The sequence below is a fragment of the Notothenia coriiceps genome, unplaced genomic scaffold, assembly GCF_000735185.1.
Source record: "Notothenia coriiceps isolate Sejong01 unplaced genomic scaffold, NC01 NC01_scaffold00000282, whole genome shotgun sequence".
NCBI lineage: Eukaryota > Metazoa > Chordata > Actinopteri > Perciformes > Nototheniidae > Notothenia > Notothenia coriiceps.
Window position 1 is genome coordinate 257,961 of NW_011332983.1, and position 17,687 is coordinate 275,647.

Genomic DNA, 17,687 nt, shown 5'->3' on the forward strand with positions numbered 1-17,687 from the left:
AGAGACAGAGAGAGAGAGAGAGAGGGGTGTGGCTTGTGCATGTGTATTTGTGGATGGTAGAGCGACAGTGAGGGAACGTGACACATGTGTTTGTTTCTGGAAGTGAAACGAGGAAGCAGAAAAACAGAGGTCTGTGATGTATTTTGTGAAACAGAAGAACAGCTAAATAAATGCAACGGCCTCCCAAGAAGAGCTCGCCTCTCTCCAGTCATTTAAGCTAAAGTGGGTTATTGAACCTGAAGCTTGTTGCTTCTGCCCTCCTCGACTACGGTCTGGGAGCCGACAGGAAAGTGCAACACACAGATGGCCAGTCCGCCCCTTTGTAGCATATTATTTCGATGAGAGATGAGCAGATCGCCACTGGGCTTTCAACTAAATACACAGCCAGGCACAGCCACGCAAAAACTGCGTCATTTGTACAGCTCCTTTTGGGTACTGCAATTAGTGAAGTGCTTTCCTCCGTGGTGAAACGATCAGCACTGCACCACGGAGGAAAGCGGCAGAAAGTCACCTGGAGTTAAAGAGAGCGGGGCTGCGTTGCGTGCATGGCTTCCTTCTGCAGGTAACGGGGAGACGCGCTCTGGCGGCGTTCTCGTTCAGGATCCGAAAATACAATTTAAATATTTTGCACTTATTCCACTTATTCCTAGTGTGCCACTGGTTACGGTGCCAATGCTGACACGCGTGCCAGAGGTTGCCGACCCCTGGTTTAAACAATTGCATATGTACCACTGGAATACACAGTAAAGATGTACTAACAGTAAACAACACAACTATGCCTTAATGCCAACAAATACATACATGATGGAATAATGCAATATACAAGTATACCTTGAGGAACTTCTGCGTTTGGGAACACCGCTGCCAAATGCTTGTGTTGCAGTCCTTTTCCCATCTTTGACTCCAAGTGACTCTTCGTCCTCCGACCGACTCTGAGCACCAGCTACACCAACTACAGGGTCGCCGGCCTGCATCTGTTCAGCCACAACATGAAACACATCAGCAAATAATCCAGACTCAGCTCAGAGGAACATACTTTCAACACGGCAAGATGTTCTATGGCCAGAGGTGGAAGAAGCACTCAGATCTTGTACGTAGAAATACCAGAGAGTAGGAGTAAAAATCCTGCAATCAATATTGCAATGTTACTCAAGTAAAAGTACAAAAGTATTAGCATCAAATTATACTACTTAAACTACCACATTTCAAAGTAACCATTATGTAGATTGGTCCATTTCAGAATAATATATTATATGTTTGATTATAATTATTGATTTAAAGTGTTATTCGAAGCTGGTTAAGGAGCAGCTAGTTTTAATAACTTGTTGATGCTGCAGAGTAGCTTGTGGATTTACTCCAGTTGTAACATAAGTCTTATAGTTAAGTGTTGATTATATTTCACCTCATTAATCCAAATCTGCAAAGTTAAAAAAAATATCACATACATGTACTGGAGAAAAAGTACATGATTGATATCTGAATAGTAATTGGGTAGATTGAAAAACTCAAGTAAAGTACACGTCCCTCAAAATGTTACATATATATATATATGAAACACAGTGAAATGTTTATAAGTGGTGAGATATAGACAGTGGTGTAAAGTAACTAAGTACATAAGTCCAGTGTCCATGGACCATTAACTCCCTCCAGGTTGCATACAAACCTTCAAATCAGTACTGAGATTTACTCAAGCACTGTACTTAAATACATTTTTGAGGGACTTTACTTGAGTATTTCCATTTGTTGCTACTTCTACCCTACTATATTTCAGAGGTAAATAATGTACTTTTACTCCACTACATTTATTAAGTAACTTAGTTACTTTGCAGATTTTGTTAAATGAATCTACCCTGCAGTATACAAAGTAATTCAACTTTGCTAGCTTTGATAAACACAAAAATGTACCAATAATTATAATCAAAACATTGTAGCTATTCTGAAATGGGCAAATCTGCATGATAAGTACTTTTACTTTTGGTAATTAAAATATATTTTGATGGGAGTAATGTAGTAGTTTCACTTGAGTAACAATTTGATTGTATAACTTTGACTTGTAACAGAGTATTCCATACAATCCGAGTACTTTTCTCTGGTAGCTTTAATTATTTTAACAACACTGTGATATTATATTTTGTACTTTAGCTCAAAAGGAAACATACAGTCAAAGTTATAACCTGACAGACGGATTAAGGCCCAGCATGAAACTGATTATCCTCAACATTACTTAACAACTCTGAGATTGTAGATCCTGTGTTTATGTTTATGGTAGTCAGGGGAAAGGACTTGCTAATCAGATTAGCAATGCCTTTGTTTACATACGTTAGCTACCGTGCATCGCTTTCTGCCTTCAATGTGTAATTTTTAGTGAGAATTTAAGAACTGTGGCAAGATGGAGAACTTGTCCAGACAATATTGCACTGCATCCTGTTCGGTTAGATAACCTAATTTGTTCAAATATAAAGCTCGTTAACATTCGCTAACTAGCATTAGCTTAGCAAACACACCGTTCTGACGAGAGCTAGCGTTAGTTGCGTAGCCAGAGCTAACACAACTAGCTTCACTGTCTGGGGACTCACCTTTCCCCGTTGTATTCCTTCGTTCTGGTATTTGAACCGTTAGCTGGAGTCTGTATGGTCTATGTATGCCTTTTACAAACACATCAGTAGCTAGCTACATGGCTAACTGGCTACATGAATTTGACGTTTTCCTGTTAGCATTAGCTGCTCTGCTAGTCTGTTTTCTTCCTGTGAGGTTGTAGCACCTTGACGGCGCATTACTGCCTCCTTCTGGACTGGAGAGTGAGTCTGAATCAAACTTTAAAGCAGTTTTCTGACTTGATATTTTACATCTATTTACATAATCTACACAAATCCATAACCAACTATTTATAATCAAGGTTGATGAGTCTTGTTTGCATTTTGGGCCAATGTCTTGGTACTAAAATGCTATTAAATTACACATTTAAAAGCTTTATTCTTGTTCAAATATTTACACGTTCCCCCTGTTTGTTTATTTAATTTAAAAGAGTAGCATACACTTTATAATTATGATGAATTATTTAGGCATATTTGTGATTCATGATATTAGGCTACACATAGGCTACATAAAATTTACTTGATTACTAATGGCCCAAGTTAAAACATTTGTAACTTTGAACCCCACTCTTACTTTATAAAGTGCTTTAAATGTAACCATATGTGTAAATACCAATACAAAATGTGTTTATTAACATTTATTTTTCATTCCTTGTCTTTATATGCAATGGGGAGTTGTAAAATCATATATTCTTTTGTTTAATATCAAGTCTTGGGCTTGTCCTACTTTCTCATAATCAAATAACCCCCACCAGAATCATAGAAAAATTGTAGCAAGACAGGAAATGTTTTAATGTAGGCTTTAGTTTAGGGTTATACTTTTTTCCTTTTCCCACCAGGAATCGCAAACTTTTATGTTTTTGTATGATGCCCCATCAGGTTTACCCAGAGTAGAGTTACAAAATCAGCATTTCTCTCTGAACTCTAGTGTTTTTACTCCTGAACCCACGCCCCACAGTTGTATTTAAACATTTACTAAGTGTAGAATACATATTTAAACAGATAAAGATTGTAGATTCCAGAGCTGACTTTATTTTTACTTTGAGGTGGATCTTTATTTTTAGATCAGAGGTTTTTAAAGTCTTAGGCTAGAAAACTTGGCTAAACGTGCCCTTTCACCTAATTGGTTGGTTTCACTCAATTCCTAGTTTGGGTTAGGATCATGATTTTATAATTTAATCCCACAGACACTCAACAATTAGATCTCTCCTAAGGCATTTTTAGTTATTCTTACTTTGGGAAAAACTATAAAATTCCAAAACATTCTGCATTTCTGAACCATCTCTCTAATTCAGACACATATAGACTAGGCACATTTTCATTCACCGAGGCTCCGCTGTAAAAATTTGCAGCCCCCGGGGGAGGCCTGCCTTAACCTTTGAAAACCTCTTTTAAATTGAACATCATTGTTTTTCACTCCATTGACAGTGGGGCTATATAGTCCAAATGTTTGAACCCCAGCTGCTGCACCACAGCTGTTACTACACACTCCACATGGTGACAGAGGAACTTTGATACCCTGAGACAAACTGAGAGAGATAAAAGCAAATGCTGAACCAAGGGAGGGATTTTGAAAACAAGTGTGCATTACATTAACACAAAAGAACAATGTATTATTGACCTAAAATGGACCCCCCAACAAATCAACAAACAAGCAAAGTCCAACCTGACATTTTTTAATGATATTTACAGTACCAGTTCTAAAATGTGTTAAATTAGAATAAATACAGAATTCAGTTACTGAAACGTATTACATTTACAAAATGGTGGCGTAACACTCAAACTAGTAGGTTTATAAACAATGTAAGACAGATAAAGTAGCATTGTGCTGCACTCTTAAATTGTTGCATATGTTAAAGACAGTACAGACAATGCCTGAGTGCAAAGAGGCCTCTTTTAGGGATTTTAAACAGCATAATATATTTCTACACGGGAATCATTTCAATAGCTGCCGTTTTTATAAAAACATTTTTTTAAAAGGAACCCGTCACTAAAAGTTAACCATAATCACCTTATGAAGAACACTTTGATTAATACATCATGTCAACTCAACATTCCTACAACAGCTAAATGCAAGCTGAAGAGTGTTCATGTGTCTGTGTCTCTAGAAATATTTGAAATATATACAACATACTGTGTATCTCGGACTTACTTACAGAAACGCTCTTTGTATTAAATATTTGCATGACCAGGGCACATACGTTAAGAGTGCAGAACATCAGAGGTAAACTCAGATTTATGAAGGGGTTACATTAAAATAAAAAATCAGTGTCAAATACAGAAATGGTGCAAATTCAACGGCCTGGCTCACTTAAGGATAAAGTTTGCATTTTGGGTTTTGAAAATGAAGGAGATCACTGGATGACTCTTGGCTTAGGTGCAAATAAGAGCTTGATGGTGATTTACTTCTAAAAAAAACATCACCCCACAGTATTACATTTGGAGTTATACCAGTGGAAATCCTCAGTGATGAACTGTCACTGCTCATCATTCGTTCATCTGCCCTCCTTTACCAGCAGCCTCGACACACTAGGTAACAGATATGGAGGGCTTTGGCCTTTTCAGTGACAAAGGTCGGAGGTCCGCCCTTACTGCGTGCAACAGTCTCACGTTTCCTGCGATAACTCCACCTGTTATCACTCTCTAGGGCGAGAGAGTAACGTTCTCGTTCGTGCAACAGACCAGTTCAGGAGAGTGGGTCATCGTTCAATAAACTGGAGGCTAATGACACTTTCAGGAACCAGAAGCGTTCTGGTCTTGGGTTTGACGGAAATCCCTTCTGGGTCGGGCTTCACATCAAACTCTAAGAGGATCTAGTGTGAACAGAGAAAAGAAATTAAACCGAAGGAAAAAAATCAAGTGCCCATCATGTGCAAAGTGTTGGGTCGTGACTCTTAACTAAAATCTCTAGATTAAGTAATCAAATTAATTCATTAGGAACTGGATTTGCATTAGTCTCAAATCCCTTTCTTTGAGTTCCCTATATTTTCTAAGAAAAATGCAGGAATAGGATTTGAGGATTAATTGATTCAAATAATCTGTGTACTTGCTGCATTTAACAGAAAGTATTACAGTGTTTGGGACAAATATATGTAAATGTTGTATAAATGTTTTTTCTTTACATATTTGGAACGGATTAAATGGATTTGCATTTACACACTTTTACATCACAGTAATTCACTCTCTGGTCGTCGTCATCATCATATCATAAACTACCTATCAAAGACTCAAAAACAAAAGGTTAACTCCTGACAACTCACCCTCGAAAGAGCGAGGTAGAGCTCCAGTTCGGCGATGCGACGCCCTATGCAGCTGCGCTTTCCCACCCCAAAGGGTATGGAGGCATACGGGTGGAACGTCTGGTCCTTCTTCAACCAGCGATGGGGCTGAAATTCATCTGGATTCGGAAACACGGCTGGATCTCGTGATGTCGCGAAGTGGCAAAGGGTAATCAGAGTCTGGAAGAAAACATTGTACTGTCAGAGATTTACAACATTCACACTGTTTTTAAGAGAGAAGGCATTTTTGGACATGGGAACATGTACCTTTACTATCAGAGATAGAATATTTTTAAAATAAGATTCACCCTTAAGCCAAACTCTGTGAAGTAAAACATTATTAGCTAGCTATCTTTTTGATATTTACAACTTCACTTGTATAAAAGGTATAACCAAGTTGAAATGGATTTAGAAGTAATCAGTTGCCTCGAAAACTATAAAGGAAACATTTCAATAAATTAAAAACCAAACCCTTTAAATTTACATTTAGCACAGTAAAAATGTCTCCCTTACAGTGTGAACATCTGACATTAGACAGATTTCCATCCAGACAGTTAACAGAGTTTCAAAGATATTATAGTGTCCTTATTCCCTCAACTCACTCACATTTTTAGGGATGAGGTAGCCTCCAACCTCGATGTCTCTCTCTGTAGTGACTCTTGCATTGGCAGGAATTACCGGGTACAACCTGGAAAACAAAGTTCAATAATGTAAGCAAAATGAAAGTTGAGGGTCGAAAACGAGATGTTTTCAGGAAATGAAGTGAAATCTTTTGAGTTCTACCTAAGCACTTCTTTGACGGTGGCCTTCAGGAGAGGCATGCGGGCCACGTCCGCTGCCTCCGGTATGCTTCGTCCCTGCAGCACGCTCAACACCTCGTCCCGCAGCATTGCCTGCACCTCAGGGTGACGGGACAGCTCGTACAGCGACCAGGACATGGTGCTGGAGATCTGAAAGAACGGGCGGGGTGTAAAAAGGTTCATAAATCAGGAAGATATGATGGCAGAGTACAGCGGACAGACAGAGAGAGTGATTGTTCTTACTGTGTCGACTCCTGCAAGAAGCAGCTCTGTGACGTTGCTGTAGACAGTCTTCATTGGCATCCCGGCCCGCGACAGGAAGTAGGTCAGATAGCGGCCCTCCACCTCCTCTCCACGGGCAACCTTTTCTGCTTCAGCCGTCATACGTTGGTCAATGTGGCCTTTAGCTAGAGACACAGAGAATACATTATTTCTGGTGAGATCTTCAGAGTGATATCATTATTACCAAATAAGTATCAAAAACCAGTATGGCCTTTCTGAAGATCTTAGTTGTGTTCATATTCTTACATTTCTGATAGTATTTTGAGTATTTTTCCTTTAGGTTTACTCTTCACATTTCATATTTGTCAATGCACATGAATCGTGTAAACGCGAAATGTATAATCATTGGCTCATTATAAATATTTAAAACATAAACTCGACTCGATATTCTTAAAATTCCTTCAACCACATCATGACAGATGTTCAAGACTTCATATCGCAGATGATCTTGTAGTGCGTGAGGGTTAAGGACTTTAACCTCCTGCTTCCTGATCCAGTTTGCACCACAGTGATCATTTAAACATGTTCGATTCAGATGTGGATGAGTCATAACATACTGTCAGAGTGAGTGGGTGGAATAATCAAATGCTGAGGGGAACCAGATTTAGCTGTAAAGAAATTAGGCCGGACAGACGGAAATTAATCAAAGAGGGTGGAAAAACATAGAGTTTGTTTTGGTGTCATTGTGTAGGGGAAGTGCTAGTATTCGTCTCCTGAATGTCCCTGATAATACATCTTTTAAAAAATGTATTTTCTGTTTATGCTCGTTTTTAACATTTCTTCCAAATGTTCTCTCTTTAAATACAGTGTTATACAGACATCCATCACTATCAGAGTACAAGTAGGCTGACATGTTGCTATTCTTTCTTATGTCACCACTAAACTCAATGATTAGTAGAAATGACCTACCAAAGTTGAACATGTAGTCCCAGCTCTGACAGAAGGAGTTCCAGGGTTTAGGAAACAGCCGGTGCAGCCACTTTGGCATGAACATGGTGAGAAGCGTTGTTACGAACATGGTGTTGATCGATTGGATGAAATGCTCCGTCTCTTCAGGGATAACCGCATCCAGGCAACCAATTCTTGATTCAAACAAAACCGAGGAAATGCCTGTCAAATAAAAAGAAGGTAAATGAGGAGGTGAGAAAGACACGGCACGAGGGCTGACAGACATGTTAACAGATGATGAAACTATATCTACTGTTTGGCCTTTTTTGAAGGTAAAATTGTTTTTTCAACAACAGTTGGCCGAGCTTCCACTCAACACTACAATCAATTTGATGTCGGTAGAGTAAATGTTAGAGAGAGACGGGAATGTGACCATGCAGTCACTAGATTGATCTGTTTAGTCTGGGAGAAATATGGGAGAGCAAAAGGAATAAATGTATATTTTCTTCATGGAAGAATGAAGGCTGAGGAGCCACGAGGCAGGGAATGAGCAATGGCTTTAACAGGATCTATAAGAGCTGGTAATAAGAAAAGTACATTTACTAATGTGCTGTACAATACTGAGGAGCTTCTATGTTACTTAAGTATTTCCATTTTATTAAATATGTTTATTCAACAAAATGTCAGTGGAAAATATTGATATCTTTTTACGGGACTAATTATCTGATAGCTGTAGGTATTACCTGTACTAACTTAGTTTAGATGTTATACACAAACACATGATGAGTTTACAAAAGAAGATGCAGCATTATAGGTTAAGCTATTTAACTTCTAAAGTATAACTAGTTTAAATAAGCTCTGTCTCCAATGTGTGATAACTTTGAATGCGGTTGTCTTAGTTGTAAGGTTACGATTTTGCCGAATTGCTACTTATACGTAAATTATAATGATGTATAATTGTTCAACTATTGGAAAGGTGAACTGAAGGTTACTCGTTATCGATCCATGATTTGTTTTGAATGTCGTTGTCATTATCAGAAAACCTATCTTCCTGTATCTGACTGGCCCTAATTACCAATGTTTACACGGTGTGGTGCACCCTGTAGTGATGCACCCTGTAGTGATGCATGACGTTTCCACGCCTCAGACCACATTAAATCTTACCCTCGAGGCCGAATCGATAGAACTCGCTTGAGATGTCAGCGACAAGGCCCTCAGACGTTCTGCTCAGGCGAAGTTTGGCAATAAGGTCGCTGACCACGCCGTTCAGGGTTTCATCGTAGGCTTCCACGGCTTTGGGTCGCAGCATGTGCTTACCAAGGAGACTTCTCACCGACTGCCACTCCTCCCCCTCACTGGGAACAAACAGAAAGATAAATGAAGAAACACTTGTGTTACTTGAGCATCTCTGCGTGTTTGTGAGTATTTAACTGGTGCATTGAAAAAAAATGTACACTGAATGTGTCATTTCTTATTATTATATTGTTCAGTTCTGTTCATCTGTCCCCACTCTTGAGAGGGTATTTCCTTAACAACTATGGTTAAATATAGAATGATGAATGAATGAGTTGTGAACAGTCTTATCTTTAAGTTGTGTCTTTGTTATCAGTTAATATATTACATCATTTCGTAATGCCATAGTTCCTACTACGAATTACAAATCATTCAAGTTTGCATTTATCTTGTGATTTGGGGATTTACAACAAGAGAGGGCTGTCTCAGAGTGCTACTCACGAAGTCAGGAGTCCGTAGTGATGTCCCCTGAGCTTTCTGTAGTCCTTCCAGGAGGAGAGGTCAGAGCGCATGGGGTGCTGGCCCTCCTGCCTCAGAACCTGCTCAATGAGCGCTGGATCAGCAACATGAACGGTCAGAATGGGGCCAAAGCTCGCCTTCCACATGGGCCCATATCGCTGCAAGCCCTCCAGCTACAACATGAGGGAGAGGGGGGTGACCTTGTGAAAACGCTGCAAGCTATGAACTGATTGGCAGCATCTTTGATGATGCCCGGCGGAGAACTAAAGATGTGTGCAGGCTTCTTTTATTCACTCATGATTAGATCATTCATGGGCTGCAACAATGTGCTGACTATGATTAATCGATCAAGGAAAAAAGTAGCACCAATTGTTTGAATCATTGAAGTAAATGTTCATGCAATGATTCCAGAAAGTGCTGTTTTTAGTGTCTCAAGTGTATACATGTTCTGCTTTTAACTGGGTTCTTCCTTATTAACCTGATTATCTTTGTGTTTTGTACTGACAAAACAAGACATTTGAATTCATCACCTTGGATTTTGCGAAACTAGAAGGGGCATTTTTCACATTTGAGAGACCAAATGATTAATGGGTAATGAAAGTAATTGTTAGTTAGTTAGGACAAAAGAATATTGGCCTGTGTCTATTACAGGTCAATATTCTCCTGTCCTTGGCTTGGTGTTTGTTACTAAAGGTTGAAATAACTTACAAAATGTGTAAAAGACAGTTACACTGCAAAACAAATATATTAATATTTAAGCCCGAGTGTTGTGCCTACAGGTTATCAAGGATGCATTCATTATGGCATCTTAATATATTAAATAAATACATATTTTTATAATTCAGTCCAGTGACTAAGACACAGCCTATACTAAATGTATTCATCTTCAAAAGAATCCTACCAGCGTTAACAGCAAACCTGTTAGATATGACAAAAATATATTGTCTGCTTTAAAAACGATACACTCATATGGGGGTTGTGCCTGGGGCACCCCATTTATAAGCACCCATTCGGTCTATATTATTTGACACCCTATCAGTGGGGGTAGGGGCAACCTGACAGTCAGTTTGAAGGACATGCAGCAGACACTGATTTCCTCGTTGTCTCCGTCTATTTTCTATCTACACAATATGCAAATTAGGTTTAACCTTCCTAAAATAACAATAGACAGATTACACAACTAACTAAAAACACGAAGAAGGGTGCATCTTGGTGCGATCAGCTTTAAAGAGGCAGGTGTTGCAAATGTTCATATATTTGGTGTCTTTAACTGTCCCTGTTTATCCTCTTACCTGCAGCTGGTGCAGCCGGGACAGCCCCCGTTTGGCGAACAAGTCCCAGGCGAAACTGGCCACGGAGGGTCCGGGCATGTCCTGCAGGGTCTTGGCTGCCTGCTGCTTGGCGGATGCGCCCTCAGCCCACCTCTCCATCCACTTGATCAGGGGGATGGCACTGCGGCCGGATACTCTCAAAGCTTGTTGCAGCATCCTTCTCACTCTGATCATGAATCGGTGGCTGGACGCAGCTCTCGGAGCTCATTGCGGCAGTATTTATAAGGCGCTAACTGCTCCTCGAACCCGCGGAAATCTTGGCCAATCACCGGTGTAAATTCAGCGCAAGCCCCGCCCCCGCCTGGATGAGACTGTGAAGACGTGAGCTGAGGGGAGGTGTGTCCAATCAGAGGGCTCGAGCTCAGACCATCCCAGAGACAGCACACGTGGAGGTCCTGGATAAATAATACATGACTTCTCTGATACTCTTGAGGCTTATCTCCCCACTGCAGCACTTTGCTCTCTGATAGTCCAGCAGACATGTTTCGAGTGAACATGTGGAAATTAGGTCTTGTGTGCTTAATAGACCGCTCGACCCTAAAGGCCAATGTTATTATAGATCCCATTGATTTAGGCAGGACAAAACCTCAAGCAGAATCAGATAAATCAATCAAAAAAGGGGGTTGGATTACAATTTTGAGGTTTAATATTAGCTAAATACGAAATGGCCTGTTGACAAAGACATTAGTTCAATCTTATCTTGAAGAAAAAGGCGTAATCAGGGACAGTCTGTGTCTTTTTAAGACTTGGCATGGCTTTTTTTTAGCCAGCTATAACACATGTTTTAGCTGACTTTGCGAGGGATCAATTCTTGACCTGATTTAAATTTGACCTGGAATCTGTCCAAGGCACCATGAACTGTGAAGTAACATCCCAGGGACTGTACTCAGAATCTGCTTTGACATTTGCTCCTGTATGTTGTATGCTCTAACTGGAATATTAGATCATCCAGTTTCACAGAAACATTGACGTTTGATTGCCAATCCCAGCTTGATGAGAGAGTTAGACTAAAAGTACCCTTGACCGACTTTTCCGTTATGGTTCGATTAAACTTGTTCAGCGTTTGCAGGATATGCGTGTTGAAATGCATCATCTTGTTACCAAGTGGATCCTAATTATCATAATCTTAGCTACCTATCACACCAACGCCAGGCCATAAATATGTTAAATCATAAGGTATGAACAGTCTATGGTATGAAGTGAACCCAACATTGTACAGTAAAAAATACTTCTAACAATGCAGCTGCCAAATATTATACGAAAACCAATGGTGCATATTTAAATTACTGCAGCTTGAGAGAGAAACACATATGGGTTGGTTCCTAAAACTGAGCCCATCAGCTAACTAAATTACATATAGTGTTTGTTCCTGTGCAGAACCACAGTGGACATATTATCCATGCAGAAGTATCCTGTAGTTTCACTAAAGGACAGATAATGTCAGCCTGATGTTGGGGTATAAAGGATCAAATCTTACATCATATTATATTTTCACATCAGCTGTAGGCTTTATGGAATACAATGCAGAGTATTTAGACATTTAGCGTTTTAGGCCAAATGTTTTAACCTTCTGCGCCAGTTTAATGTGTTGGCATTTTGCAAAGGTCAAGTAAAGAATGCATGATTTTATTTAGCTGGGGGCTGGAGGAGGATTTATGAGTATGACCTGCTACAGCTTGTGTAGACTGTATGTGAGCAAATCTAATCGTCTAACTGATGGTAAACATGTGACGAAGCAACTTTGGTAAGATACATTGAAAATTAGAAATTGTGGAAAAACTGAGGAACACAGTGAAATGCTTCTGGGCTGGTTTTGGGGATTTACGCAGAAACCTTGTGATGTGGAGTAACATTTTAAGAAACATCCATGATAGTGATTTATCAGATATCTTTTGCATGAATTCTTAGAGCATAGAAAATACAAGAAATAATTTATTTAAAGACAGAGAGGTCAAGCCACTGCGAAGAAATTGAATAAAAGCACGAGTTGGATTAATTGCAGCAGTAGAACAGTGAGAAATACAAGTAAGATAAGGTTGCACAATGATGAACAGCCAATACGACAACAGCCTTATAGGATAAAGACCCCCGGGAAAAAGAGTAACATCAGGAGACCTCTTTTAAGCATTGTGGCAATCCCCACATGAAGTGACCTAGACATGTGAATCAGGAGACACAAAACAAACCGTGATGCTGAATGGTGAAGTTAAAAGTGCAACCAAAGACCTTTCAGAAAACCTCTTTACATCTTCCTCTGTGGAAAATGTGTTTATCTTGAAGGATGCAAGAAATGTACATGAACACATTATTTAGTAAATCTGGCCATGCCTGAGTAACAGGGATTAATATTGATTATAAAAAACATAATAAGAAATCCTGTCAAAGAATGGCTTCTTTGTGCTGTCGTAAGGTGCAAGCTGATGTGGCCCAATAGATCATGGTATGGATCACAGCGGGGATCACCTGAGAGGTATTTCCCCTTACTGTATTGGCCCAGTGCCCAGAGTGAGGCTGCTATATTGCAACATTAGTGTGTTAAAGTTCATGTCTGCCTGTCTGGGTGGTATCGGAAAAATGATGTACACAGATGTGTGTATGAATGCAGATGAATGAGTGAGTATGTGTCTCGTGGTTGTGCTAATAGTTTTCACTCACTCAACAGGCTGGTGAGGATAGTGTTTATGGTTGCTCCAAGCCCCCCTGCACTCTTTACTGTATATCGTTTATGAAAGGCCATATTTATTGCCTGATTATTACCCATATATGCATTAAGTCAGTGGTTTCCAAACGCTTACCCTAAATCGCCTTTAAGTGTTCCAAAAATGTTGCTGCCAAGCTTTTGTCTGAGTCCTTTTAAGTGTCTCATGTGACTCCCATTTTTATTTCATTACCCTGGGTGTTTCTCAATCGCGAGAATGCTGGCTTGGTAGTCGCGTACTTCCAAGTCACTTCCTTCAGAAACGAAGCAAGTATGCTTCCAAGCCACGGCTTCTTCTGAAGGAAGTGACTTGGAAGTACGCGACTACCAAGCCAGCATTCTCGCGATTGAGAAACACCCAGNCGTAGTGGGTGCTTGTGTGTGTGTGTGTGTGTGTGTGTGTGTGTCTCTCTCTCCCTCTGATTGTCTCCAGGTGCAGCCTCTCCTCCAGGTGCTCCCAATCCTCAATCAGGGTCTTCTTAAAGGACCTGAGGAAGACTGCAGTCTCCCTCTCCACTGGCTGCATGTGTGTAGCATGTGTGTAGCATGTGTGTAGCATGTGTGTAGCATGTGTGTAGCATGTGTGTAGCATGGTGTAGCTGTGTCTCTGTGTATGTGTCTCTATGTGGGACCTGTGTTTTGTTAATTATTAGTAGATGTGCTCCAGTATACATTTGTATCTTAGTTTACTTTGCAAGTTGGCTGGTGAGCCCTCTTTCTTTTTGTCCATTAAAAGATCTGCTTGTGGCTTCAGAGATCAGCTTCCTCTCCTTTTTCTCTCACCTGGTCATTTTATATTTGTGTTACTTCCCTTTGGTTCCCCTAGCCCAGTAGGGAATGTAACATCCATAAAGAAGTTATGTTCTGCCTTCTACATTTACAACTCACACAGTTTCTGTATTTTTGCCAAATCACTGGCACTCAGGTCTTCCTTCCTCTTCCGTCCTAATACTCGGGTAAAGGCATGCATTTCTGAGGCCTGGTTTACATATGGATAGCAGCCGAAGCACTTCCACATGAATTCCTGACGTGCTTTTCCCCCGCAGCACTAACAACTGAGGTCAGATTGTACACAGCCACATCACAGCCAAACCTCCATCCTGCAGGCCTGCTGCATCAAATCCTTCCCCTCATGGGATTCTCAGGTTTGGACTGATGAGAAACTCCTACTGACCCAGATGTTAACCTAATCTTTTCAGCCCCTTCAAGTCAAGTGAGAAAAATCTTTACTTTTGTCTCAACTTCTGCCAACTGTCCTGTTTTCCCACACTGTGACTTATATCTGAGCCTGTACTCCTGGTCTCCTTAAACATTTTTGCCATTGTTGTGCTCCAAACTCCTACCATTACTTTTCTACATTGGTCAACTATTATTCAAACTAGGACTGTCCTGATGTCAATATTGTTTACTAATTGGTTATTTGGCCAAAATACTTTACAATAACGTGCAATATCTTTAGAAGATTTAAAAAAAAAAAAAGTTAAGTCAAATTTGTCTTTATCTTTGTGAATTGTCCGTTTCTTCTATTTTCTCAGCAAATAAATTACACTCAACACGATTATAGGGATTTCGAGAGAGTCTTAATCCATAACCGTACAAACTACTGAAAAAATAACAATTTATATAGACTTATAATATATAGAAATAATGTTCAAACATTATGGTTATCTGCAATACCTGTATCTTGTTACACCCCTAATTCTTTTAGAAAACGTATATAGCACAATACAAATCAAGGGTGACAACAGCTTTTCAGAAAATCATCTATACTGTTCGGGTGTAAGAACTGTGGCCAGTAGAGTTGTACCAAATACAACAATAATACAGCTACCTTCATGACAAGTCAAATGTTGCCCAACCCCCAACACTTGTAAGTGATAAATGTTAGGAAACATTTCATATTAAGCCTTGCCGCTGATAGACATCAGTAATTATTTGGAAATGTAGAGCAGCTGCAGCTCTCTAACTGTTTACCCCTGCTGCTCATGAAATCATGACTGCTTCACTATTCAAGCCAGCTTGCATCGGATGACCGAAATATATATGACACAATGCCAAGTGGTCCTCCCCAACCCCGGTCAGTCTGAATCTGTACTTTGAACCTTTTTCTAATAAAGTGTTTCGGAGCTGTCTGTCTTCGGACCAATGCATTCTTTACAATGTTTATTTTGCTTTGGATTGGTGATACAATTCATTTTGTCTATCCAGTCGGTCCATAAAAAGACTAATGCAAAACGAATTCCAACATTTAATTTCTTTATGAAATGTCCAAAATGTATTCATCCTATAGAAGTGTATTATTGGAAATACATAGTATTATATCAATCTATCAAATTCACTTAAAAGACACTTGTATAAACGTTGCACTCTGAAAATGTGACTTCACAGTGAACTTCCACCGTGGCCTTCAGTAAGCTTCCACAGTGAATCCTTTTAATTGCATTTCTGTTTGTCTGTGAAACTGTCTCCTGTTTTGACAGGTGATGTCGGTTTCAGTTAACCTCCCATTTGTGAAAAAGATAACACCATAACAGAAAAAGTGTGCTAGCCTCCTCTTTTTCCCACTGTGATAGAGTGCACAAAGATAGGTGTACTGTGTGCAGTTAGGATATTTGATTCTGTTAAACTGTCTTTAGACAACAGACTTACACTGAACAAAAATATAAACGCAACACTTTTGTTTTTGCTCCCATTTTTCATGAGATGAACTCAAAGATCTAAAACATTTTCTACATACACAAAATAATCATTTCTCTCAAATATTGTTCAAAAATCTGAAAAAATCTATGATAGTGAGCACTTCTCCTTTGCCGAGATAATCCATCCCACCTCACAGGTGTGGCATATCAAGATGCTGATTAGACAGAATGATTATTGCACAGGTGTGCCTTAGGCTGGCCACAATAAAAGGCCACTAGGGTTAGGGTTAGGGTAATGTTGTGAATCGAGTGGCCCATGGTGGTGGTGGGGTTATGGTATGGGCAGGCGTATGTTATGGACGATGAACACAGGCCACTCGATTCACAACATTACCCTAATCCTAACCCTCACACCAGATACTGACTGGTTTGCGGACCCCCCCAGACCCCCCCAATAAAACAAAACTGCACGTTTCAGAGTGGCCTTTTATTGTGNGACACACACACACAAAAGCACACACAACGGCACATAACAATGGATCTTAGAACAGCAAACTCCCTTGAAATGTTTAAAAGCAAATTAAAAACCTATCTTTTTAATATGGCTTTTAATTTGGGTTAACTTTCAATTGTCACTAGTATCATTGTCATTGATAAATGATGAATCTTGTTGGACATTTAGGATTCAAACCCACATCCAGAGATCCTTTGGTAGGCTTGTGTTAGAGTCAAGGGGTTGACAGTAATACAAGCTTTGGACTGAGGGAAAAGAAGCAGGATAGAGAAATAAACCTGTTGTAAGATTGATATCACTCTTTAGAAAAGAGTGAAAATGTCAAACTATGTTGCTTTGACCACGTGCATGACACGGACTGAGTTGATAAAATCAGTGTCTAAAGTTTGAACCTTGTGGTATGAGCGTGGACAGCTGCCTCTGTAAATACGTTCAGAGGGGATCAACCGTTGAGCTAAATAACACGCCGACGTCCAGATGAAACAGATTTTTTGGGCATGAAGGCAACTTCCACATTGCTTTACTAGTTCAGCCAAATGTTTATCATTAAGTTTATCTTTTTGATTCCACTGCAGGATATTTAAATGAATCTCTTCTGATGATCTGATGGTACTAAAATGTTAAATGATCTACTTAGGCTGAGTCAAATGGCTTTGTTCCCACATGGCAATAATAAGCAATAGCAGAACAGCGGCTCCTCGTCAACATTGCAGATTTGATGGAGACTGGTTAACATCGAACCGTAACAGCGTCTGTGAATACTTTGTTAGACATGTGACTCAATTATTTGGTCCAGCTCTGACACAAGTCGGAAGGCTCTATTTCTTGATCAGAGAAAGTCCAATATTATGACTAATACTGTACAGTAAACACATATCTTATTCATAGAAATTTTGTTTAAGCAATTGTTC

The 17,687-nt window shown here is 39.7% G+C and overlaps 2 protein-coding genes across 2 annotated transcripts in view; both read right to left on the reverse strand.

Moving 5' to 3' along the window:
• The window catches only part of mcrs1 (microspherule protein 1), a 9,986-nt gene extending 7,206 nt beyond the window's left edge, over positions 1-2,780 (reverse strand). The window contains exons 1-2 of the mRNA XM_010782848.1: positions 2,577-2,780; positions 832-974 (exon numbers count right to left, since the gene is read on the reverse strand). Of these exons, the coding sequence (XP_010781150.1) occupies positions 832-974 (143 nt within the window). The 5' untranslated portion in view covers positions 2,577-2,780. The remainder of the gene's footprint in view (positions 1-831; positions 975-2,576) is intronic.
• Positions 2,781-4,269: 1,489 nt separating this feature from the next.
• On the reverse strand, positions 4,270-12,369 carry cyp27b1 (cytochrome P450, family 27, subfamily B, polypeptide 1). Its single transcript, XM_010782961.1, has 9 exons — positions 10,887-12,369; positions 9,577-9,767; positions 9,007-9,197; positions 7,864-8,064; positions 6,916-7,079; positions 6,656-6,822; positions 6,479-6,560; positions 5,855-6,052; positions 4,270-5,407 (listed from the first exon to the last, which is right to left on the reverse strand). The coding sequence occupies exons 1-9, from the start codon at positions 11,097-11,099 to the stop codon at positions 5,294-5,296; spliced, it is 1,521 nt and encodes a 506-aa protein (XP_010781263.1). The 5' UTR covers positions 11,100-12,369; the 3' UTR covers positions 4,270-5,293.
• Between the last annotated feature and the right edge of the window lie 5,318 nt (positions 12,370-17,687).

What these genes read in the sequence shown, in the direction of transcription:
- cyp27b1 (XM_010782961.1), bottom strand. Translation starts at nt 11,099, where the DNA reads ATGATCAGAGTGAGAAGGATGCTGCAACAAGCTTTGAGAGTATCCGGC. An exon ending in GGACTACATGTTCAACTTTG is followed by an intron (nt 7,080 to 7,863) that starts GTAGGTCATTTC and finishes CTGTGTCTCTAG; the next exon opens with CTAAAGGCCACATTGACCAA. An exon ending in ACCGTCAAAGAAGTGCTTAG is followed by an intron (nt 6,561 to 6,655) that starts GTAGAACTCAAA and finishes TTTGTTTTCCAG; the next exon opens with GTTGTACCCGGTAATTCCTG.